The 23,370-nt window shown below is 40.1% G+C and overlaps 2 protein-coding genes across 3 annotated transcripts; one reads left to right on the top strand and one right to left on the bottom strand.

The window, feature by feature from the left end:
* Nucleotides 1-1,595: 1,595 nt before the first annotated feature.
* On the bottom strand, nt 1,596-7,562 carry LOC138601091 (myelin-oligodendrocyte glycoprotein-like). Of its 2 annotated transcripts, none has more exons than XM_069672674.1 (6): nt 7,411-7,562; nt 5,796-6,161; nt 4,741-4,827; nt 4,539-4,648; nt 4,217-4,431; nt 1,596-3,390 (listed from the first exon to the last, which is right to left on the bottom strand). In XM_069672674.1, the coding sequence occupies exons 1-5, from the start codon at nt 7,502-7,504 to the stop codon at nt 4,387-4,389; spliced, it is 702 nt and encodes a 233-aa protein (XP_069528775.1). In that variant the 5' UTR covers nt 7,505-7,562; the 3' UTR covers nt 1,596-3,390; nt 4,217-4,386. The 2 variants fall into 2 exon arrangements, with proteins under 2 accessions (XP_069528775.1, XP_069528774.1); XM_069672673.1 differs by having other exon boundaries at nt 1,597-3,390; nt 4,539-4,651.
* Nucleotides 7,563-10,287: 2,725 nt separating this feature from the next.
* On the top strand, nt 10,288-14,662 carry LOC138601167 (low affinity immunoglobulin gamma Fc region receptor II-like). The gene is made up of 5 exons (XM_069672744.1): nt 10,288-10,402; nt 11,671-11,934; nt 12,026-12,277; nt 13,259-13,375; nt 14,598-14,662. Exons 1-5 carry the CDS (start codon nt 10,288-10,290, stop codon nt 14,660-14,662), a joined length of 813 nt encoding a protein of 270 aa, XP_069528845.1.
* Nucleotides 14,663-23,370: the final 8,708 nt, after the last annotated feature.

Below are 23,370 nucleotides of genomic sequence, written 5' to 3'. Positions count from 1 at the left end.
TTTGTACCTATTTAGACCCCAAAATATGTATGTTCTAGCAGGCATGAGCTGCTCATATGATCATACTGACCTTCACTTGAATTCAAAGAGAAAGCACACACATTTAAGTCACAGCTCTGCAGTCATTTCAATTCATCTTTATTTTCATACGTGTGTCCTTTGTTCTCATCGTACAGTGGCTGTTTTTGAGCCAAACATCCAAGAACATAAAGACAAAGAGCAAAAACTCTTAAGAAATATTCGAAATACTGGAATTCATCATAATATCCCTAAAACATAATGTTTTTAATTTCAGTGTTTTGCACGTGATAATTCACTCTATAAAAGTAAATATAGTTCCCGTTATGAATGAGTTATTACCCATGATAGTGCACATTATATAGCAAGAGAATTGTTATCTTTAAGCGTTTATTGGGATTATATTCTGCATCACAGAACATTCTAACAGTGTGAATATATAAAAAAAAAGAATCTGATTCTGTGGAAAAAAAAACTGACGTTAGCTCGTTATTAGCAAGCTAATATGTTTCCTTGGACATAGAGGGGATTACTTTGAATCTTTGAAAACTTCAAAATCTTTTTCATCTTCAGGTCAACATTTAAACGCAAAATTATGAAATTTAAAATCAAAATGTATAATTCTCGTCAGCCTCAGCCTTGTCTTTGGTGCTAAGTAGTTAGTGTTAGCATGCTACATCTGATTACTGCTTCCAACATATAGACAAAATATGTGTGTCTGAACTTGTTATATTCATGTTTGAGTCTGTAAATTTCACGTTACTCTTTCTCTATTTTTTTTCTTAAATAAATAAATTTGTTATAATGAGTCATGTTGTGAATTTCTTATGCATTTGGTCCTTGTTTGCTTATTCTGCAACTGTATATTATTCAGGTGTAAACTTCTAAAATAAGTCGCTAGCTGACTCTGGCAGTGGTTTAGATATAAATTATACAATAATAGCTTTTGTCCACTTTTAAACTTCCAAAGGGCGTCATAAGAAAAGAAAAAACAGTTTCCAAGATTCTGTAAAAATTGCAGAATAGAAAAAGAATGTAAAAATGTTGGAATTATTTATTGTAACTATTCTGAGACTCAAATCTTAAATCTTACTTTTTTCTCACTAAAATTAATTTTAAAACTCACACTTTTTAATGTACCTATAAAAACCCAGAACCTACAGTGCAGAATCACTGGTGTATCTTTTAGGATGCATGCACACATTGATCTGCAGCATATACAGAGCCCTGTAATGCTCAAGAAGAAGAAGCTAAAGAAACAGAACATTTAATTCATCCTCACGTGTTTACAGCCTCCACATGCTTATCAGTGACTCCCAAGGGTCTGTGAGTGAATTATACTCACAATAATTCTACCTAGTAACGCATGGTGATGGATTTAACACACTTTCTTTTATAAGAACCAGTACACCAAGATTCCGATCAAATGGTGGACCCTGACAAACTCTGATCAAATTATGTGTCAGTTTACACATCCTTCAAAACCAGACTTTTATCAGTGTCATCTTTGCAACAGTAGAGGGAGCCACTCAACAGCAACACATGCTTGGAATAGATAGACTTAGACTTAGACTTAGACTTAGACTCAACTTTATTGATCCCTTTGGGATGACTCCCTCTGGGAAATTCAGTCTCCAGCAGCTTATACAGTACAATACAATAGGAAAGAATCAGCACACAGAGGGTAAAAAATAAAGATCAAAATATATATATCTATCGATATATATATATATATAAAAAAGTACAAAATTAGATAACAAAATATATAAAATATACACTCTTAGAAAATGTACAAGTAAACAGTGGGTAATAGTTCAATTAAACTAAATTAGGTTATTGCACTGTGGTATTAGGTTATTGCACTGTGGTGAGAGATTATTGCACATTGACAGATTTTTATTGCACATATGACCCTTACTATTGAATAAAGGAGGATAAGTGAAAGTGAAACAACATCTACAATTAAGCAAAACACGGTTTTAAAATGACAATGAACAAGAAGAAAGTGAGCTTTGGGAAAATGTTTAACATTTCTGTTGAACTGAAATATTTTCTGGTGATAGTTCTAGGGAAATCACAAATTTACCCTGGGGATCAATGAAGGATTGTCTCATCTTAAATTCAGTTTCCATTTGAATTAAAGGGAAATCCCATCGTTTGGTTTCTATGTGACTAAGGTTCAAAATCCGAAAGACTCTACATTTACGATCATCAGCGACAAAGACAATCATCATAGTCTCACATATGAGAACCTGCAGCAACTTAAAAATGCTGTAAACTATTAATCAATAATGAAAACAGTTGTAAACGTATTTTTCACGTTAGGTCACTTAGATCTGCATATATAAGAAATGTATTTCTAGTTACGCTCTGATTATGCTAAGCTAACTAAGGATAATTTACTTGTGTATCCAATCGTCATTAGCATAACACATAAAGGAGGTATTTGGTGTAATTCTTGAGACTTGTAGTAAAATCATAAAGTTTGACGTCATCATCAAACAACATTCATAAAGTTTCAGGTGAAATTCTGACTGTACTCCACATTAACCCTTTCAGCTGACCTCAAGCTCTTACTGGGTTAAATACTAATCCTAGCAGGCTAACATTAGCTTAGCCAGTTAGTTAAGCTAGCTTCACAAGTACTAAATACAATAAATTAATTCTCTCAGTGTATAAAACTAACAACTTATCTCTACTATAACTAACCGTAGCACATTTTGATCAGAAAAAACTGACATGGTGAAATCAGCACTATAATTATTGGTCCATTAACAATATTTATGAGACAAGTTTCCAGAGATATCTATGCAGGACCCTGAAATGTAGCTTATTAAAGTCAAGTAACATTTAAATAATGAGACTGGAAGCCTAAAAAGTCTTAAATATTGCTCGTAGGACGATCAGAGCCCGACTTTAAATAAAGATTTGGATGCAAAAATTAAACGTCCATCAAGTGTCACTTTGAGTTCAGGTGACGTAGCCATCATCTCCGGTTGAGGGCTTTTCAACAGGAATGATACACACGGTGTAAAATTGGGACAAACTAAAATTAGCGCTGCCCTAAAATGTAATAAATAAAAGTCTGAGTTGCAAAGCGTTCCTGCCGCTGATGAGGAGCTTAGAGCCTCCCAGAGGATCAACAGTTCTTTAGTTCTTCTTCTCAAAGTCAAAAACAAATGTGTTCAAAAAGAAAAATGTTGCACATAAAGTTTCGTGTCTGTGAAGCTTCTCAGCTCATAGTAATTCAAAAGCTTAATCCAAAAAGGGAGCTGGACTTGGTTGAAGTTCTGCAAGACGTTTGCTTTAAAGTGGTCTTCATCAAGATTCCTCCAGGGTTTGATTCAGCCACATTACAGATCTTCAGGTCAGCTGTGGATAAAGACAGAAGAACATATTAGTTTGGCTTCTAAAAAAAACCTTAACTTAACCACGTTTCAGTGCATAATACTTGAACCTACTGTACTCCTTTACTCCACTAGAACTTTGTGCTCACAGAATACTTAAACGTCTCTGAAAGTAGTGAGGGTAGTACGGGAGGCAGGCTTGATTTCTGCAACTACTGCCTATAAGGTACAGCACATCCACTCCAGCTGGTCCAACTAACAAGAACTATGAGGAAAATCATATTCCTGGCACTTTTGCTTCTCTGCACCTACAAAGCTCTTAATGATCAGGCACCATCATGTCTTAGAGAGCTCATAGAGCCATATTACCCCTCGCAATTAAACCGTATGTGCATTTAGGATCTGTGAGAGACAAAGGAACATTTTCTTCTTCTTGGCCTCCGACTTTAGCGTCACAAGTTGTTTTTCTAAACTGCACAATAATTTAAAGACCTCCTTCTTCTGCTCATATGACTGTCTCCTGACTGCGATCACCATGAAGTGCTCTTTAGCGTAAAAGGCATCTTTGTTTTGCCGGGAAAGTCTCAAAGCTGTAAAAGATGCATCCTGTATTTCTTCAGAGATCTAACTCCTGATTCTGTTCGTTTTTTTTCTCCATTATTGTGCTGTAATACACTTACATTTTTAACCCTCACACCATACGTGTTATGTCTTTTCATGCCACTGCTCCTCATATGCAAAGTTTAACACATGAAGATGAATTGCTCCTTTATGTGAACACTTATCTGACACATTATTCAAAGTATGGAAACAGCAGTGAGGCTCAAAGCTCACATTGAAATCAGACTTACGTTCTGCTTGTGATGGAATTCTGTGTGTCCATCACACAGACGTCTCTCCTGCTGATCCAGTCCGTGGGCTTGTGGCTCGACATGCTGCTGGTTTGAATCCCTGAACTGATCCGAGAGGGCACTCTCAACTGCGTCAAGGTCAACTGTAAGCGTGTGTCCGAGCGAGGCGACTAGACTGTAAGCTGTTTGAGTGGAGCAGCAGAATACTCGGAATGCTGGAGGGAGGATAAAACATTTATCAGTAATACAAATAATATAACCTGTCTCAGTGAAAAGTCTGGTTTAATTCAGACTAAAGCAGTTTTGTTTCTGTCTGACTTACTTTTTTTTCTTGAAACTTGTGCTGAAGTAAAAAAGCGACTCCACCGCCCAGGAAAACTACAATGCAGACAACCACAGCAGAGACCCAGATGCCGTGACGGAGCCGACCACCTGCTGTGCAAACAAACAAACACAAAGTAAAGTTAGACTGACGGGAATAAAACTGATTCACAAACTACGTGGAAGATTCTAGACTTTCTCACTTTCGACATTGGGCCGATCGTTTGGTTCTGGAGTTTGGAGATTTCTGTGATCCTGCGACGTCTCTGTTGTCGCCCCAAAGTTTGTATCTAGAGAAACACATGATTTATAATGATGAGATTAAATAAACAACTGTTAAAGAGGTAGATGTAGACCTTTATTACGTCCATACTGGATAAAAAAGAAGCAGGAACATGAAGGACACTGAGGCTAAGAATAATTAGTGATTCTACACTTCCAACTCATTTTCATCAAGTCTCAATAAAACACACAGTTCACAAATTAACATTAATTCAATTAATCTTAACATGCAACTTCTTTTAATGAGGAGATTCCCAAAGTATCAAAACGGCAATATATATCGTCCACCTGACTCGTGTCCGACTATAATCGATATGCTGGCGCCAAATATCGATATTTTAATTTACAAACATGTTACAATTCATTTACAAATATAAGGCGCTCTGACAGATTTCTCCGTCATTATTGTGAGCCACGTATCGCGTATCGTATCGCGTATCCTATCCTATCCTATCGTATCGTGTATCATATCTCTTATTATATTGTGTATCATATTGTGTTTCGTGAGTTACCCTGGGATTCCCAAGCCTAATGCCCACACAAGGCTGAGCATGAGCCCATGAATTCTGGTCAACACTGGTTCAAAGCAGCTTAGCGGACATCAGTGACATCATCATCAGAGCACAGAGTGTTTGAGCAGCTGACAGACCCCAAACTCTTTTCATTTAGTGTCATGAATTACAAAGAAACGGCGCAAAGCTTCAAATGAGGAGGGGGGACGAGCAAATGTCCGGACACTACTGCATGAAACAGGTCACAAACGGGCAACTGCTATCAGAACAGTTGGAAACTAATCTTCCTCTGAAAGCCTGATTAATCAAATATTAATCACAGCTCTATGTAAGAAAACAAAAGAGTGCCACTGCTGCTGCTCCTCCAAACAGCTTTATAATCATCATGATATTCTGCTCTGGTAGACATCGCTGCCCCTCTTCTGAATCCATGCCTAATGTTTTAATTTGGAAAACAAACTCACCAACTACGAGCTCAATCGTTGCTGCGCTCTTCAACCTGGGGACGAAACATTTGTATCTCCCCTGATCAGACAGCGACACGTTCAGGATCTTCAGGGAAATGTTCCCGCGTCTCAGAGAGTCTGTGAACAGCTTCGTCCTGCCTATGTACGCTGCCATTGTCTCCGGGACCACTTGCCGGTTCCTGTATATGTGGACGTACTCGCCTTCGCTCAACTCATCCCAGGGGTCCGACTTCAGGTCCGGCCTGGACCACTCCACGGTCAGGGCCTGCACGTTGAATTCAGGCTCCAGGTGGCACGGAAGGATGACGTCTTCACCCAGGGCAGCCATGATCAGCTGAGATGAGCCGATCACACGTACCTGACCTGGAAAAATGGAGGGACATTTTTAATCTTCAGAAACAGAAATGAAGCCTGAAACGTTCTGGTCTATTTTAAGTTTAATTTTACCTCCAAACAACCAAAAACTATATTTACATTTTACTAAGCTTTCAGGAACACTTCTTTATCTTACAGCAGCACCACTCAGAACTCACATCAGCCCACCATGTTTGTCAGCTTTCCCAAACACGGACTACTTTCACAGCGATTAAGTCAAATGAACATAGTTTTATAGTATTTTCCTGGATGAGGGTCTGAAACTTCACTAAAGAATGAATGAAGCCAAACTCAATGTTGTCATGGCAACAGGCAGAAGGCTGGCTTTGTATCTACAGGCAGTTTAACCGTAAATTCAAATGAAGACTAAATATTCAAACTGTAGGCGATAACCTGTTTTGTGATTAAACACGCAAATTTTGCAACGGCCGAGCCGAAGACGTTTTCATTGCTCATGTCTCCTCGAGCTGTACACCAAATTCAAGGTGGATTGGACGAAAGTTTGAGGAGGAGTGAGTCCAATTATGACCCCCAGAAATGCATGAATAAATTACTTCCTGTTGGGTTTCCACATTTCACTATCAGAATTGGCTTTATTGATTCTGCCATGCTGATGCTCCTGCACTGCTCTGAGTACATGACAGCTAAAATAGAAAAGAGCAGAGACTTGACTGACAAACTAAAGCTGAACCCTTTCATAGAAGCCCCAAGAAGCCCCTAGAAGCACATGCATCATTCCATCCTGTGAGTCATCATTTAATCAGCTTCAGTAGAAACTAAAGAATGGCGTAATCAATTGAAATCTAAGTACTAATATCTAAAAATATCAAACAGCAACATAACACACGTTTACACACAGAGGCTGATACCTTTAAGTGAAACCAGCTGAGCACCCGAGGAAGTTTTAAAACAATCATGAAGGAGTTTATGTCCAGCAAACTTAATAAAAGTATCAAAACATATTTATTTATGACACTGCTGTGATCTAATCAGGGGATTGATTGTTGAAGGTGCTTACTGTAACCAGGACGTTCTTTCCAGGTTACCAGTACAGCTGTTCGTCTCCGTTAGTTATATCTACTTAATAAAGTTATTCCAAATCGCGTTACAGTGTATGGACAGCACACATTTCGGCAGAACATGTCTGGACTCACTTAATTGAAATAACATTAAGTCAGTTTAAACGCTGCTGCTCCGGTGAATGAATGAATAATAGTAGCGAAACACGCGAGCTTACCTTCAACAAGCGTCCAGACCAACATACTGAAAGGTGCAGTGAAAGTCCAGAGAGGAAAGGTCAGGCCGAACACGAAGCCTCGGGAGGGACGCATAAAAATATCCGATATAAAGACGCTCAGATACAGTCTTCGGCGCTCTGCTTGTGCTTTCCTTTCCTTAATGTGACTTGTTCAAGCATGTTGCCTGTCTTGTTTCCATATCTGTTTTACACGCCCTACTTCACTAGCCAATCACAGAATAGTAAGGCGGGACTAATTATGTCATTGACAAACAGTTTGTATGATGTTGTTTCCTGGTTACGTGACGTGTTTTGGAGAAACTAGTGGAACGTTCCAGGTTCTTTTTGTGATTGAAGTCTGCAATGTCCCAGAAAAGTAAAATAATAACACAAACATTGCCGGTAAATGTTCCGTTTTATGTTTTCACGAGAGTAGATTTTAATTGTCTCTTTAAATAGATTTAACACGATCCTAATGAAACGATTTATGATTAACTCACACGTATACAGAGACGTTTTCTCTTTAAAAATAAAACACTTTATTAAATTCAAGTGATTTTTTGTCGTGGCTGCATTTAATATAATGGCACCAAAGCAAATTCATACAAACCAGTTAATTAAGAATTTTTTTAATATAATTTACAATATACAACAATACAAAAGGGATTCAAAACGTTTTATTTATATTATTTATTTATTGATATGTTTCCTAGTAGGCTTCCTCTCTAATTTCTACAACCTCAAGTAACAGTTTTATTGTGTTGTGTAAGCTATGAATCAGCATATTATTTTGTGACTCAGCTATAAACAAGAAGTACAGTCAAATCATGGTGAACTAAAAAAATTTCTGATATAGTTTAACTCTCTACCAACAGTTTCTTTTCATTTGTAAAGTGAAAGCAGCTTCTTCGCCTGAAACTCTGAGGAGACTACAGAAAATCCCTAAACAGGCTGGGGACGCATGTAAAGCCCAATAAGCGATTCTGCAGGGGTCAGGAGCTACCAAAAGTGGTCCGAGGAAGGAAAACTGGAGAACCAGTGACAGGGTTATGTCCTGTACCTGGGGAAGACATGGCACCAGGATGCACTACGGGAAAAAGCGGTGGAGCGGAGGCAGTGTGATGCTTTGGGCAATGTTCTGCTGGGAAACCTTGGGTCCTGCCATTCATGTGGATGTTACTTTGACATGTACCACCTACCTAAACATTATTGCAGGCCAAGTACACCCCTTCATGGAAATGGTATTCCCTAATGGCAGTGGCCTCTCTCAACAGTATAATGCGCCCTGCCACACTGCAGACATGGTTCGGGAATGGTTTGAGGAACACGACGACAAGTTCAAGGTGTTGACTTGGCCTCCAAATTCCCCAGATCTCGAGCATCTGTGGGATGTCCTGAACAAACAAGTCCGATCCATGGAGGCCCCACCCCGCAACTTACAGGACTTAAAGGATCTGCTGCTAACGTCTTGGTGCCTGATATCTCAGCACACCTTCAGAGGTCTTGTGGAGTGTATGCCTCAACGGGTCAGGGCTGTTTTGGCGGCAGAAGGGGACCTACTCAACAGGTAGGCAGGTGGTGTTGTTATGGCTGATGGTGCATCATGTACCAAATGCCCTTAAGCTTAACCAAGTAGTTCTTTATCACATAATCTAACATAAATTACATTCTTAATTTGAATGCCACAAGTACTTATTTTAACCCAAACAACAACTTTACTTCACCTAACCAAGTCTTTTTCATCATGTATGTAATAACATTTACTGACTGACATTTACTGTTTGCGTTGATTTTTGCGCCCCCTGTGGACAAAGCTGCACCTCACCTCCAATTTTGTCCTGTTGAACAAAGGCAGCGTACAGTTAATCGCTTCGTCTGACACATACCCCCCCCGGCCAACGGTTTCAGGCATTAAAAGTAACTATATAGAAATAGTGAGTCTTGTTGCTGATGGTCTGGGTTACTTTTGTAGCTCATAAAGAGTTATCAGAATTAATTTCAGTCTGTTTCATAACCAGAAGAAAACTCCTCACAGGAGCTTTAAGTTCTTATTGAACTCCTTACAATGTTCCTAAAATCCTAGAATTAACCAAGAGTTTTTTCCGTCATTGATATTTTAACTGATGTAAGAACTTTATTTTAAATCTTATGTAAACCCAACAAAGATCTTTTTTCTAACACCAATCAAGTAGCTTTTTGTTTCAGTGTATGTGACCAAAAGTATGTGCAGAACTTTTTAATGTGAGAATTTAACTCAAACCACAATCTGTTCTTCATGTAACTAAGTAGATTTTTCGTCATGTATATTTACAGACAGGCTTTTTTTAAAAACTATTCAGATGTTAGTTCAAATTTTAACTCCAAACTGTGACCATGTTACAGGTGAACTACATTCACACTTTCTTCTTCTCCCATCCTTTGCTTTGCTGTTCTTTCTGTGATGCCTGATCAATATTATACATTTCAGTGCACATGTGTAATTTTTAAAGTTTTATTGCCCCATCAAAGGAGACACTTAAGAGTTGTATAATACATTAAAAGGGACGATGTCTTCCTGCTAAGATGCCTAATTTTGGCTTATTTTCCACCAAATGTAGAGGCCATATGTCCAAATCAACCTGTCACATATTTCTGCCTTTAGTAATAACCAGTGATACATTCAAACAGCCATAAATCAGTAGTTAAGTGTACACACATTATTCTTGTACAAAGCAAAGCATCGACAGTGTTGTACCAGATTCAGCCTGTTGTCGTCCGTTCTGATACAGATTCAGGAAGTCTGAGTGCAGAATTCAGGCTGTCAGCGGAGGTGTAAAGAGGAGGCCAGTGTTACAAACTTGACATTAAAGGTGCTGAAAAAGATCAAAGCAGGAAGTTATGGCCTTTAAGACGTACACCCACTTAAGGTGTGATACCAACAGCCTCCGGGCCAGTCAGTCGCTGTGTTTCTACAGGAGCATCATGGCCATTACAACACTGTGCGCTGTCGTAGGTGAGTACTGAATGAACGTGTTTTATTTACAACATGTAACTGCAGTGTTGTTCCTGAATAACTTCAATGTTACTATCTCTGATTGCAAACTTTATATGCATATTCTTTAATTTGTTACTATTTGTTGTTTAATGATAAACCAGTGACCTGACATAACCTTGTGCTTCTCAGGCGATTACAGCTAATACTACTCACACTTCTCACATGAATAACTCCTTAAAGTTAAAAAAGTTTATGTCTTTGGCATATTTTGGAGTCTGTGTATTGATATTTTTTACTTTTCCCTACTTTGTGTGCTGTTAATAACCTAAAAAGTACCTGGTTAACTCTTCACAAGTACTGTGATGTTACCATCAGGGGAACACTCAAGAGACCATCACAAAAACCAGCTTTATTCATCTCTCAAAGTCTCTGTAGAGGAAAAGGCGTGAGATATGAGATGCATCTTTATCTTTACATGTATTGTGGGCGACATGTGAAGCTTTGATTACATCTACTCTCTGTGCTGTAGCACCCTGCAGCCGCAGAGGCTCTCAGCTTTGGTTGTTTCGCTTGATAACACTGTTGTAGACAAGCAAAGACCCCTCAGATAACTGAACAGCTTCCAATAGACCCTGAAATAATTAGCTACAGCTGAGATGTTCATCACTGTTTGTTTTTTAATGAAGGTTGTAGAGAAACGACAAGCTTCGAGCATCTTGAATCTTCTCAGGCATCGTTCACATCCGTTCTGAAACAAGTAAACAACTAAATGTTATGAAGGTGCGGTGCGTCCACACATCAGCTTTTTTTCCCCACTCATCATTTAATCTATCAGTCAATCTTTATTCATAAAGCGTAAGTATTATAAATCACAAGAGTCTAGATCGTACTCTTTCTATAATTATTTACAGAGAACCAATTAAATCCACGTATCAGCAAGAAAAACTAACAGGCAGAAACCTCGAGCAGAACCAGACTCATTGGTTAAAAGTTCCCAGCTTAAAGCAGAGAGGGTGTCTGCCTCCTGGACCCTGACTGGTAGATGATTCCAGAGGAGGGGGGCCTGATGATTGACGGCTCTACCTCCCACACTACTCTTAGAGACACAAGCAGGCCTGCATCCTGGGAGCACAATGTTCTAGAGGGGTAATATGAGCTCTTTAAGATATGATGGAGCCTGACCATTAAGAGCTTTGTAGGTGAGAAGAAGGATCTGGTACACTATATTGAGATGCATTAACGATTCATCTATGAATCTATATTTACCATCTGTCTGATTTTTGCAGCCACTCTGAGAGTCCTTCCCCACAGAGCCCAGTTCTTTACGCTTGAATCCTTTTCCATGAGCTGTGAGCAGCAAGGAACCTCCTCTGGGTGGACGGTTAGGAGGAACACATCCAGAAACATAAATGAAGAGTGTTTCAAATCGTTGGATGAAACAAATGAATCCCAGTACTCCTTCGATACTCTTTACCTATCCGACAGTGGAGTGTACTGGTGTGAGTCTGCAGCAGGAGAGTGCAGCAAGGCAGTACACATCAATGTGACCCGTGGGTATAAAAGACAAATCAAAGACAGACAAAGAATTGTGCTCACATGCACAAAACATATAAACACATATAAATGCTCATGTTTTGTCAGGAGGTAATGTAATCCTGGAGAGTCCGGCTCTTCCTGTGATGGAGGGAGACGATGTGACACTCCGCTGTAGAAACAGGACAACTGCGTCCTCCAATTCCACTGCCGATTTCTACAAAGATGGCCTCCTCATCAGGAGCAGCTCTACAGGAAACATGACCATCCACAGTGTTTCCAAAGCTGATGAAGGACTCTACAAATGCAAGATCTCTGGAGTCAGGGGTCAATCACCAGACAGCTGGCTCACTGTCAGAGGTAAAAGCAATCTAAAAGGCCCTGATAACAGCTTCATACTATGAACAATTGGATTTTACATGAACGCAAAGCTTCAGTGTTGGTTATATAACATTGGACATTTCTGTTTCAGCCTGGAGGGCATCATGTGTTTGGTCTTGGGCTTGTATCCGTCTCTTCGCAGCTAATCTTACATTCTATTGAACCGATAAGGCTATTATTATTTCGTGCATTTATGCCTCTGTGCTAAACTACCTCTCACTGTCTACAGCCTATGGTTATGGTCCACTCAAGTTAGGTACAACCACACACTGTCCTTATCCTCGTCCAACATGGTCACTTCTTGCTCTAAAAAACCAAGATGGCCAAACGCCACATTCAAGGCTCCAAACGGAGTTTTTATCTGCATGAAATGGCAAATTAGTGGCTCGATGATGTTGTGGCTATCTTTGAGGCTAGTTGGTGAAAGACGCACCAGCTTCCAACACTGGCTCTCTCTCAGAGAGTCTCGTACAGAATTTCAAATTAAAAACCTCCCCTAGCCAATGTGAAAGCTAAATGTCATTTAGCAAGCTTGTTGGCTCAGTTGCTAACAGGACAATACATTCATACAGGTTATTGGACGGACATCTGTACCATTAACTCTTCTCACTTGACTGTTTAGAAACGTTTTTACAGGACGGTCAATTAAAAGTGGATGGTGAAACACAGCTAATAAAGTATAGCAGCATTTTTGACTCTCCAGCTCCTTGTTCCCTCGAAGGTCAGCAAGGTCAAGACAGATTGCTTTTGGTCAACGTAATGAGTTTGTAATGAAAGTTACCCAAAGATGAACTTGTTTGTTGTAATAAATTGATGTCAATCTGATCAAATTGTTGACATAAATCCCTGTGAGGCTGTGACATTTGAGCAGGATGTGTTAGCCCAGAACAAGGCTACCACCGTGTATGAAGCACTTGTTGTTTTAGGCCAACCTGTGGTATTTCTTTTGTTTTGAACCAGGACGTCCTGAGGTTCCTAACTCAGCCCCTGAAAGCATATTTCCTGTGGTGGTCGTGTGCCTCATTCTTATCTTGGTGCTTTCTGTGATGCTCTTCGGCGTCTGGAGTGGCTGCAAAGGTCAGCGTTGCATACAACATGACATTTTGTATCTTGCTGTTTAAGCGGTGCATCTGTAGGTCGTACATCAAACGCGAGTGTGAAAGTTCCCGTGTGAACTCGAAAACAATGGCGAATTAATCTTAACTCAAAGTCTGTCTTTCTAGCTTTTCCAACCATGCAGAAAGGATGCAGTCAGAAGCTCCAAGTTTCAACGACTGCAAATGTCTACATTTTGGGTTTTAGGGTCTTTTTTTGTTTAGTTTGGCAACAAAACACCATAAAACATTGAATATGTTAACATAAAGGATTCACATCAACAGGGTGAGAATAGGTTATCTTAACCTATTCTCACTAGGAGTGTTTCCACCAACGTAACTACCTCTGTTAAAGCTAAAGAAACATAGAGGTCCACGAATTCCTACTATTCACATTAAATAGAGCAGCACGAGGTTTTGGGTGTGGGTGGAATAATGTTCCTCAAGCATGTTTCCATTCTTTGGTTTAGGGTCAGGAATTCAGATCAAACAGTTCAAAGATATCAGAGCATGACTGTTGAAGATGGAAAGATATGAAGTTTAACAATAAAATATTTGAACTTTATGATTTAAAACAACAAGGGGTTATATTGGTAACCAGACCTTAGCCCTGCCAGATGTAATGTACAAGGACCAATGTCGTTTAAAGGGGGGGTATTGTGCTGTTTCATATTTTAAGACATATATATAATGTTACAATGTTGAATGTTCAGACTAAATGTGGGTGAAGTTTCAAATCTGTACGTAAAAGTACGTTTGAGTAATCCCCAGGCTTCTCAGCTCAGTCCGCAGGCTGCTGTGAACGCCAGGTTTCACAGTTTTTCAACATGCTGCACGTTGTGACATCACAAAGTGCAGCCTTAAGCCTAGATCCCACAGGATCCGTCTCCGCCGCATTCCATGCGCGCCGCAATCAACTCCCACTCTTGCAATGCTCAAGTTTCCACAGCATGCGCTGCGTTCCGTCTCCGACGCGTCTCTCCGCTCTGGTCTGCGTTTCAAAATAAAACACCATGTACGGACTCTGGTTTTTATATCCTATTACCATGTAACCTATCACCGTGTACACACCCATGGTAGAAGCACACAAATCACCGAATGATATCCAAATGAGCAGATAATCAACCTTAGAGGTGCAAACTGAACTGTTGTTTGTGTGTTGCTCTGTTTAACATTGATATTATCTTGTGATCTTGCGAATCAAGCTGCTTGGGCCAGCGCTCCGCTGCGCTGCGGACCAGAAATGCCTCCTGTGGGCGAGGGCACATGAAACGTGGCGGACAGAGATCCTGTGGAACCCAGATTTTAGCAGGCTTCAGAGACCTGGCCAATCAGAAGAAAGTGGGCTTGTAGGCATGGGGTTTCTTAAAGGGACAGAGCTGACTAAGTCGTTCCAGGCAGAGGCTGTATTAGGGCCTGCACAGAGCACCAGTGTGGGAAAAATGAGGAGTTTAAATTATGCTAATCTACTCCATACCAAATTATTTATATTGATAGTCACAGATTAATTATTTTTGCCATATGTTCTCTGCGTTCAGACATGATAAGCTAACATCAGTATGTGGATTTTTGTAACGGTTTGCAGGATTTTAGTTCTTATTCAGACTTCCTTAATGTAAAAACAAACCAACCAAACAGGGTTTCTACAATGTTTCCGTTTTTATTTAGCAGCATGGGATTCAGGAAGTTGAAATGAGGAAATGTATTCGTCACAGATAACAAGCTTTATACACAAAAAAGGCACAGAAAGTGTTCTGACATTATGTTTAACCGCCCTGGAAAAAACAGAATTGAATCTTCATAATTTTAATGTTTCCATTTTTCAGTTCCTTTTTTCTGTCTCATTCTACATCTGCTGTAACTATTGACGTCAGCTGCCTGTGTGCTGTTGTGTTGCAGGTAAAGTGGACCCTGATATCCCGTACACTGATGTAATCATCACACAGGGAGCGCAACCAAACAGGATCACAGGTAAACAGAAAGCACTCTCATGTTCATGTCTTTACACCTCTTTGCCTAAATAACAGAAAACAATTTTCAGATGAGGTTTTGAACTACAAACCGAGCAAACGTGAAACTTTAGTCCGGAGTAATAAATCTATGTCAACTCACCTCTCTGCCTTAAAGTCTCACTGAGTCACTGTTTCCACTATGTAATGGCTGTTAGATTACACTGCTGTGGCATGTGGGTTTGTTGGAGGAAGTCCTGACTTTTCACCAGCTCTTATTGGTTCAGCTAGATGACTCCGGAAACAGTCTCCAAGGTGACAGTAAAATAAAGGAGAAAAAAAAGTTGGCCCAAAGCCATAGCTGCACTGGAGAAACTCTGATGAGTCACTGAGTTAACATTTACACTGACCCTGTTTCTATTTTTACTTTACTTTGACATGTGACACTGATAAAAACACATAGATACGGAGGTAAAGAAAACACTGACACAGATCAGATACATGGTGGATATATAAATATTATGGCCGCACAAACAGAACCAAAACAGCACGCAGTCACTATGCTCGTCTCCAGGCAACCCATGTTTTACTTTGTTTTCTTTTCTTATGCAGCTTTGCAAAAACATGGTAAATGTATTATTTTGTTCACAGTAAATATTTCACAGTAATTTAACACAGTCAAATATATCTCAATCTATCTCTTCCTTTGGTTTTACTTTTGTATAATGTTTCTATTGTATGGTTTTATTTATTTCCAATTCAAAATGTTTGACTATAAAGCTACATATTGTTTTCTTTTTACCTTTTTATCCCACAGGCACATTGCATATCTATCCATATTTTACACATCAATATAAATTTGCCAACGAGCTAATCTCAATCTAGGTTAGAGCAAATTATGCCACCTATACAATACCTCAGTACAATATTATATCATTATCAGTATGAATATATTTGAGAAGTAACAGACGTGTGTAGGAGTGAGAGTGTGTTGAGTCAGAGCGTTTCGTTTATGTTTGGCCATATGTTAAGTTGTTGTTTTAAGATTATTTAGCAGGTGGACTGTTCCAGTAGTGGGAGAAGACTTCAAGTCTAAACGTGCATGCTCACACTTGAAGCAGAACTTGTTTCACAACTTCACAGAAAACCCACATAACTTTGCTTTAGTTGTGAAACTCTGGTTTCTGTCAGTGTGCCAGCACAGAATAATAAAATAAAAAATAATGTGGTCATAACGTTCATATGTGAAAGAACTCCAGTAAACAGGGAAATATATCATAATGTTTCTATTATTTTTCTACTTAAACCAGAAGTTTGTTTTTTCCACATGAACACATAAACACAGTACTGAAGGTAACCGTGTGTGTCTGTCCTTCCTCCACAGATCTGGACGCTGTCCCGACCTTCTACTCAACAGTGAAACCAGAAAGCGTCTGACGGGACACGTCAGCCCCTGGACTCGACTCTTAGAGCTTTTCTGCATCTGGAAACAAACTTGATAAACTGCAAGAAAGAAACTTTCTGTAACTTAATCGTTTATAGAATCATTTTCAAAGGGTGCAGCTTTAAATAACACTTTGGCTTTGTCTCCTGTAGTTTTAGATGATTGTAGAAATTCTTTGGTTCTATTTTCGACCACAGAAGGTCTATGTGTGCGAAATGGGTAAACCTACGTACGTCATCCTTCCACTCCCCTCCCTCCACTCCCTTCATGTGATGTCTGACGTCAGCCACAGGGATTCCCTCATTGAGTCCACGCCCTCAGGAAACCTTGACGGCGACTGAACGAGCTGATGATTTACAGGTTATACGAGAATTACCACATCGAGGTAGTTTGCTGAGCAGTTAAGTTTACCAAGGGTTGCCCAGGTAACTGTGTCTGGGACAGGCAATACAATTGTATGTTGGAAACATATCTAAGAATATATTACCCTGAAAACATATCAGCAGCATAAGTAATCATTTACAGGAGATGCATATTACCATCTCTCTCTGTGTTAAAAAATAAAAACAAACTGCTTTCAGATGTTGCTGAGATATTGTGTTCATGACTGGAGGGATGGAAGGTGTGTGCGAGCTTGAACTTTGACCTTTTACCATAAAACTTTCAGAAGTTTATCCTTGAGTCCAAGGTGAAGTTTGTGTAAAATTTGAAGATATTTCCTCATATTGTTTCTGAGCTAGCCGGTTAACAAGATTGAGACATCTAAACATCATGGCCCCCGCCTGTCGCTCCCACAGGAGCAAAAATGACTAACAACTGAATTACAAACTAAAAACGAGGCTAATTTCTTTCATACATAAACATTATATATGTAACTATTTTAGCAATAATAGGTTCATGGCTTTATTTTAAAATTCTATTTAAGACCTGAAATCTTTTAAATGCTGTTTTAGATGTCACCTTTGTTGCTAAAAACCTGGGATCTAAAAAAAAGAAAAGAAAAAAATCACCATGTCAGCACACCAATGAAAGGGGTGAATAATTTGCTTAAAAGTTCCCTGAAACTGTTTCACCAGAAACTTACCCATACATCACTGAAGAGAAAATGAACACTGGGTGAAACAACAGAAAATACAACAGTTGTTTTCCCCTCTTTTGAATCTCGTGACTGTTGTGACATCATCACCAGTACAAACAAAGGAGCAACCTCATAAACAAGTTCTGTTTCTTTAATGTTCATAAAGGAAATATGTTTATCTGTCATACAGCAGCTGCTTAGTTCCCAGAACTTTACACAAGGAGGGAGGGTAATACAGCCTTTCACATTCAAGAAAAGTTCCCTGGCTTGCCCACCATATACTAATGTAATGGATCAGCAGGGCATCCTCATATGCCGAGGCCTCCGATTCCTCTGAGCTTGCTTCTTTCGTGAGTGCAGCACATGCAGGCTGGGGACCCTTCTTCCGGGTTCTTTTCCACTGGGGGGCCTGGGCTCTGTGCCCCCAATATTTTGCAAACAAGGGGCAGTCTCTTCCTATCAGGACCGGCACTGGCAGGTTCTCAGCAACTCCAGCTCTCAGCAAGGTAGCCAGCTCTCTACCAGGGTGACGGGATAGGGTCGCTGTGGACACAGGACACCTGGACGGTATCCAGGGCTGGCTCCCCGGCATACTCCGGCCTCACCAGGCTCACCTTGCTTCCAGAGTCTAGCAGGGCCTCTGTGTCTTTTCTCCCAACTTTTTTCCAGTCCTTTCAGCTCCCCTGCTTCTCTGCTTCTGTCTGTTCCTCCTCTCCTCTTCTCCCAGCAGCCTCTAATCACTGATTGTCTTCAGCTGGGCCACCTCCAGGTTTGGGTGAGCTGGCAGTGTAGGTAGGTCTGATTACAAACCGTGCCCAGCTGGTGCCGGCTCCGCTCTGCTCTCTGGTGGCCTCTGCTGGTGATGAAGCAACAGTGGTGGGGAGAGACACCACAGTGAACATCCCGTGTATGGATTCTCATGATGCACTAATTTATTCCATGACTTACAAGGATGAATGTTACTCGATCAAGCCGGGAAACGGAAGAGCAAAATAATGTGAGAGACAATCTCAGTGTCGTTATGAACTCTCCTCTGAAAGGAGAAAAGATGATGATGTACCAGATATCAAATGAAAACATGGATAATAATGACATCCATTTTTACATCCTGAATGGCTGATGCCTCTGAAATGTTTCAGCTCTACAACGATCAGCTCCTCTGAGCTTTCTGCTGGTAAAAATGGCAGAACTGAGCCTGCGTACTAAAAGACAACTTATAACAATCTTTTATTGATTTCTTAGTTTGAATGTAGAAAGAGCAGTACAGATAAAGATAGCAGTAATAAAAGCAAACAAAATTACATGTGTAGCTTCAGGCTCCATCATTCTTAGTTCAACCATAAAACGCTTTATTTTGACTACTTGCACTCAAAAAAGTGCTGGGTTGTTTCTGTAAACACATTGTTGGGTTAACTGTGTTGGGTCATAATTCTAGGTTGTTTAGTGACTTTAAACACATTGTTGGGTTGTTCAGGCTGGGTCATAGGGGATGTTTGGGGTTAATTCCCGCCAGAACAGCTGGTTGGGTCACTTTGACCCAACTGCTGGGTTGTTCATTTTCCCACTTAAACTGGATGGATCTGGATCCTTCTCTTACAGAGGCTGAGACACAGGCTAGACAGATGAAAAGATGAAATGGTAGGTTAATATTAATATTTTATCTTTATTTTAATAAGTTGTGGTCATTAACTCATTTCACTGTACAAATATGAAAAGGTATCATTGAGCGGTTTTTATTCTGTGACATTTATTAACTAGCGACCTAGCTTGAAGCTCTTTACTAGATGCTAGTTTACGGTTGATTTAATGTTAGCTGATAACCACAATATAGCTTATCTGCACTCATTATTAAAGTTGTCACTTTAATGTGTGTCTGTCTCCTGGCTTTATTAGTCAACTGACTTAACTGTCTCACTGAACATTAGCATCAGCTAACTTTAGCGTGCTAGTTAGCGAACTGGATAGTAAGATAGTTAGCACGCTAGCTCCCTCCCGCCCCCCAGCTCTGCCTTCATCTCTGTTACAGTTTGAAATGTATGTCTCTCAGGGCAGTAAAGTAAAAAATACTGCCTCAGAAATATTACTTATATGTTCCATACTATTTGACTGTTAATACAACACTTTTTTTTATGTTCAAATTCTAGGTCAAACCAGCTGTCTTCCCTGATCCATCTACAAGGCAGAGGAGAAGTCTTCAGACCACCCCAGAGAGTGGAGTGTAAGTCCTTTTGCCAAAAATGTAAGATATTTATAATAATAGCAATGTTAATAATAATAATAATAATAATAATATTTAATGAGGAAAAAAATAACCCAGCATATGGGTTATTTTACCCAGGAATAGAGTTAATTTCACCCCCTGATTGGGTCATTTAAACAACCCAGAAGTTGGGTTAAAAACACAACCCAGCACTTGGGTCAAACCAACACAGCATGTGTTCTGTCCAATAGTTAAGGGGTGGGGTTAAATTTCGGTTCTTTTTTAACCCAGCAGTTTTTAGTGTGTGGTGCACAAAATATTGACCTCTATCCCGTCACCTGCTTTCAACAGGAGTATCTCTTCTTCTTCGGTGCAGTGAGAGATGATCAGAAGCTTCTCTTTTAGCACGAGCTGCAGGAAACCAAAGAAAGAGTCAGTTTTTTCAAGAGTAAAAAACCTTTGTTAAAGCTTCAGCGTCACTTCCTGTTTTCTACCAATAGTGGTGCACTGTTGCTGCTGTGACAACCAGCTCTGTTGCTGCTGGCGTCACCTCTTTAGCCACAAAAGAGACCTTGCTCATAACCAGCTTTGTTGCCCTGTGGTTATCCGGGATTTGTGAGTTTATTGAAGAATATTACCATAGCAACGTATTCTGAAGGGCTTATCTTCTCATGACCAAATTGCAGATGAGATTGAAACCTTTTTCAGATCGCAAACATTTACATGTCTACTCTAAGTAACGACAACTGGGACTCAAAAATTAGGCCAATGCCAAAGTGCCAAAAACTGCAGTTCCTCTCTTGTCCACTTGAGGCTGTCTCCTCAACTTCAACTTTAACGTTATTGTCCCTGAGGGGAAATTTTTTTTGCAGCCAGGTAAGATGAAAAACATTTAGAAAACACAAACACATAGACTTGGTTACAAAAAACATTAAAACACATAAGGGTTCATTAAGAATACACAAAGGAGTATGCAAAACTCCAAACCATCGTTAAAACCACAATTTAAACAAAAATTAGAAAACCATAAATAGTTCCTGGAAGTGAACAGGAAAATGCTTAATCTACAGGGTCGACATTTGAATTTCAAATGTCTCCAGCAGTGAGTCAGTCCCCATAGAGCCCCATGTTAAACTTTACAGCAGAAATAAACATGTTTACAGCCTGGTACAAAAAACAGTTTGGCTTTCTATAGCTCATTTCTCTCTTCATGACAACTGTACGAGGAGAATCTTTATACAACGCACCTGTTTACATTATATTAAGGCTTAAAGTGATGCATCATTAGGGGCCTCTTTGAGGGACAGCTGGGAGCTGCTAGCTGTCTGCTAGGTGTCACCTCAGCTCATTCAGTCACTGGACATAACCTCTGGGCCGTGTTTGTGCTGTTGGAGCCTTTTGGAGATTGGTTGAGCAGTTCATTAAAGTTTTTAGCCAAAAACTCCGGTCAGCAACCATCAAAAATCTACCAAAAGTCTCATTTTGTTTGACAAAATGTTGCTAACTTATAAGCCTTATAAGCTAATGAGTTAGCCTTTGGCAAAGATTGTGGGCATTGTGGGCCCACTCACTCTCCAGCTCCAGTCTCCATCAAAACACTGCCACTCCATAAAATCAACATGGCAACAGCCAAAATGCCAAACTCGAGGCTTCAAAACGTCAGTTAACAAACCAAAGTCACACATATACGGTCTTTGATCTCTACTCTCTCTGATTGGCCCTGACCCCTGACCCCTATGCAGAGGGCCAAAAGAGATGTTGGTCAACAAAGGGATCATTATGTTCTTACCTCGAGCCCTCTGTCGGTACATGTATATACACACTGTGAGTATGAGAGTGTAGAGGATGAACAGCAGGATGGTGCACACCAGCTTGGGCAGAGGCATGAGAGGAGGAAGAGGAGGAGGAGGAGGAGGAGGAAGAGTGGGGACACCGGTAGGCCGAGCTGTGAAGAAGAAAACAAGGGTCGAAGCATTAAACATGAAGCATAATGGGGTTCTTTGAGACATTGGAAGAGAATGTTGTTAAATATCATGTATGTGGAGGAAACTAAGCCCTGAGGAGGCTAGTCTGTGTCCTAATCACACACGTATAATAAGTGCAGAGTTTCATGTCACCTTTCACTGCCAGCCAGCTCTCCGGTGATTGGACTTTCTTGGGGTGTTCACACTTATAGAAGCCTTCGCTAGACCAGGACACTGCTGGCAGGATCATCGTTCCGGCAGGCTCAGTACCAATAAAAACACCATTCTTGAAGAAACTTGCAGAGAAATTTGATGTAGATTCACGTTGCTCTTCTTCCTTGTAGGAGCAGCGAAGCGTCACTTCATCTCCCTCCGTCACAGGAAGTGCGGGGCTCTCCAGGATCACAACGCCGGCTGAAATATATAAGGATGTCTGATCAGTAGAGTTCGAGTTATGTAACAATCAAGCAGATGCCAAACATGCATATTTGGTATTACCTGTCACTGTGATGTTGATGATGTTGCTGCACTCCCCGTTCTCAGACTCACACCAGTACACTCCAGTGTCAGTTGCGTCGGGATACTTCGTGTAGCAGGAGGACTCACCTGGTATCCCCCAGCCAGTCGTACATGGCTCAGACTTTCTGTGGGAGTTGTTTCTTTTCACTGTCCAGCTGCTGGAGGGGGCCCACACCTCACACTTCATGTCGAGGCGCTCATTCTGGAAGAACTGAGATCTGTTGGGAGTGAGCCTCAGTGTGGCTGCAGGAAATCATTATGAGCTGAGTCAAATTACGTCTGAAGGCATATCTGTGTTTACTGCAGGCACTTTTTAGATGGTACAATGTAAAACATTGATGTATTTATAATCACTGTTTTCCCTTTAGATAACACTTCAAATAAAATAAGCAAAATAACTTTGAACATTTTTAAATATATAAGACTTAAACTGCTGTTAAATTCACAATAAAAGGGTGAGCAGGAGACAGTGTTTGCACTACATCACAGTAACACATCAAGCTTTGTTCTTTATCCAAGCTTTGAATTTAAGAAAGGTTGGCTCATGTATTAAAAAGTAACTTTACTTACCGAGCATCAGGCAGAGCGGTGTGATCTCCATTATGTGTATGTGAAGTATGTTGCCTTTGTCAGTCGAGTCAGGTTAACAGGAAGTCAACCACATCCTGAACAAACAGGAAATTATAAAGAAAATCACTGACCCTCGGTGAAACTTCTGAAAACGTGTTTGCTCTCTTTTTTTTCAAGTAATAAATCCATGCTTTAGATAGAAGTTAGCTTTTAGCCTTAGCCTTTGTAGAGTCACCCTACCTGAACATCTCCCA

The sequence above is a fragment of the Semicossyphus pulcher genome, unplaced genomic scaffold (assembly GCF_022749685.1).
Source record: "Semicossyphus pulcher isolate SPU_LCO1_2020_fin unplaced genomic scaffold, fSemPul1.0.p SCAF_21, whole genome shotgun sequence".
NCBI classification, from domain to species: Eukaryota; Metazoa; Chordata; class Actinopteri; order Labriformes; family Labridae; genus Semicossyphus; species Semicossyphus pulcher.
The sequence above is the reverse complement of the archived record's forward strand: the minus strand, read 5'-3'. Positions and strand labels throughout refer to the sequence as shown.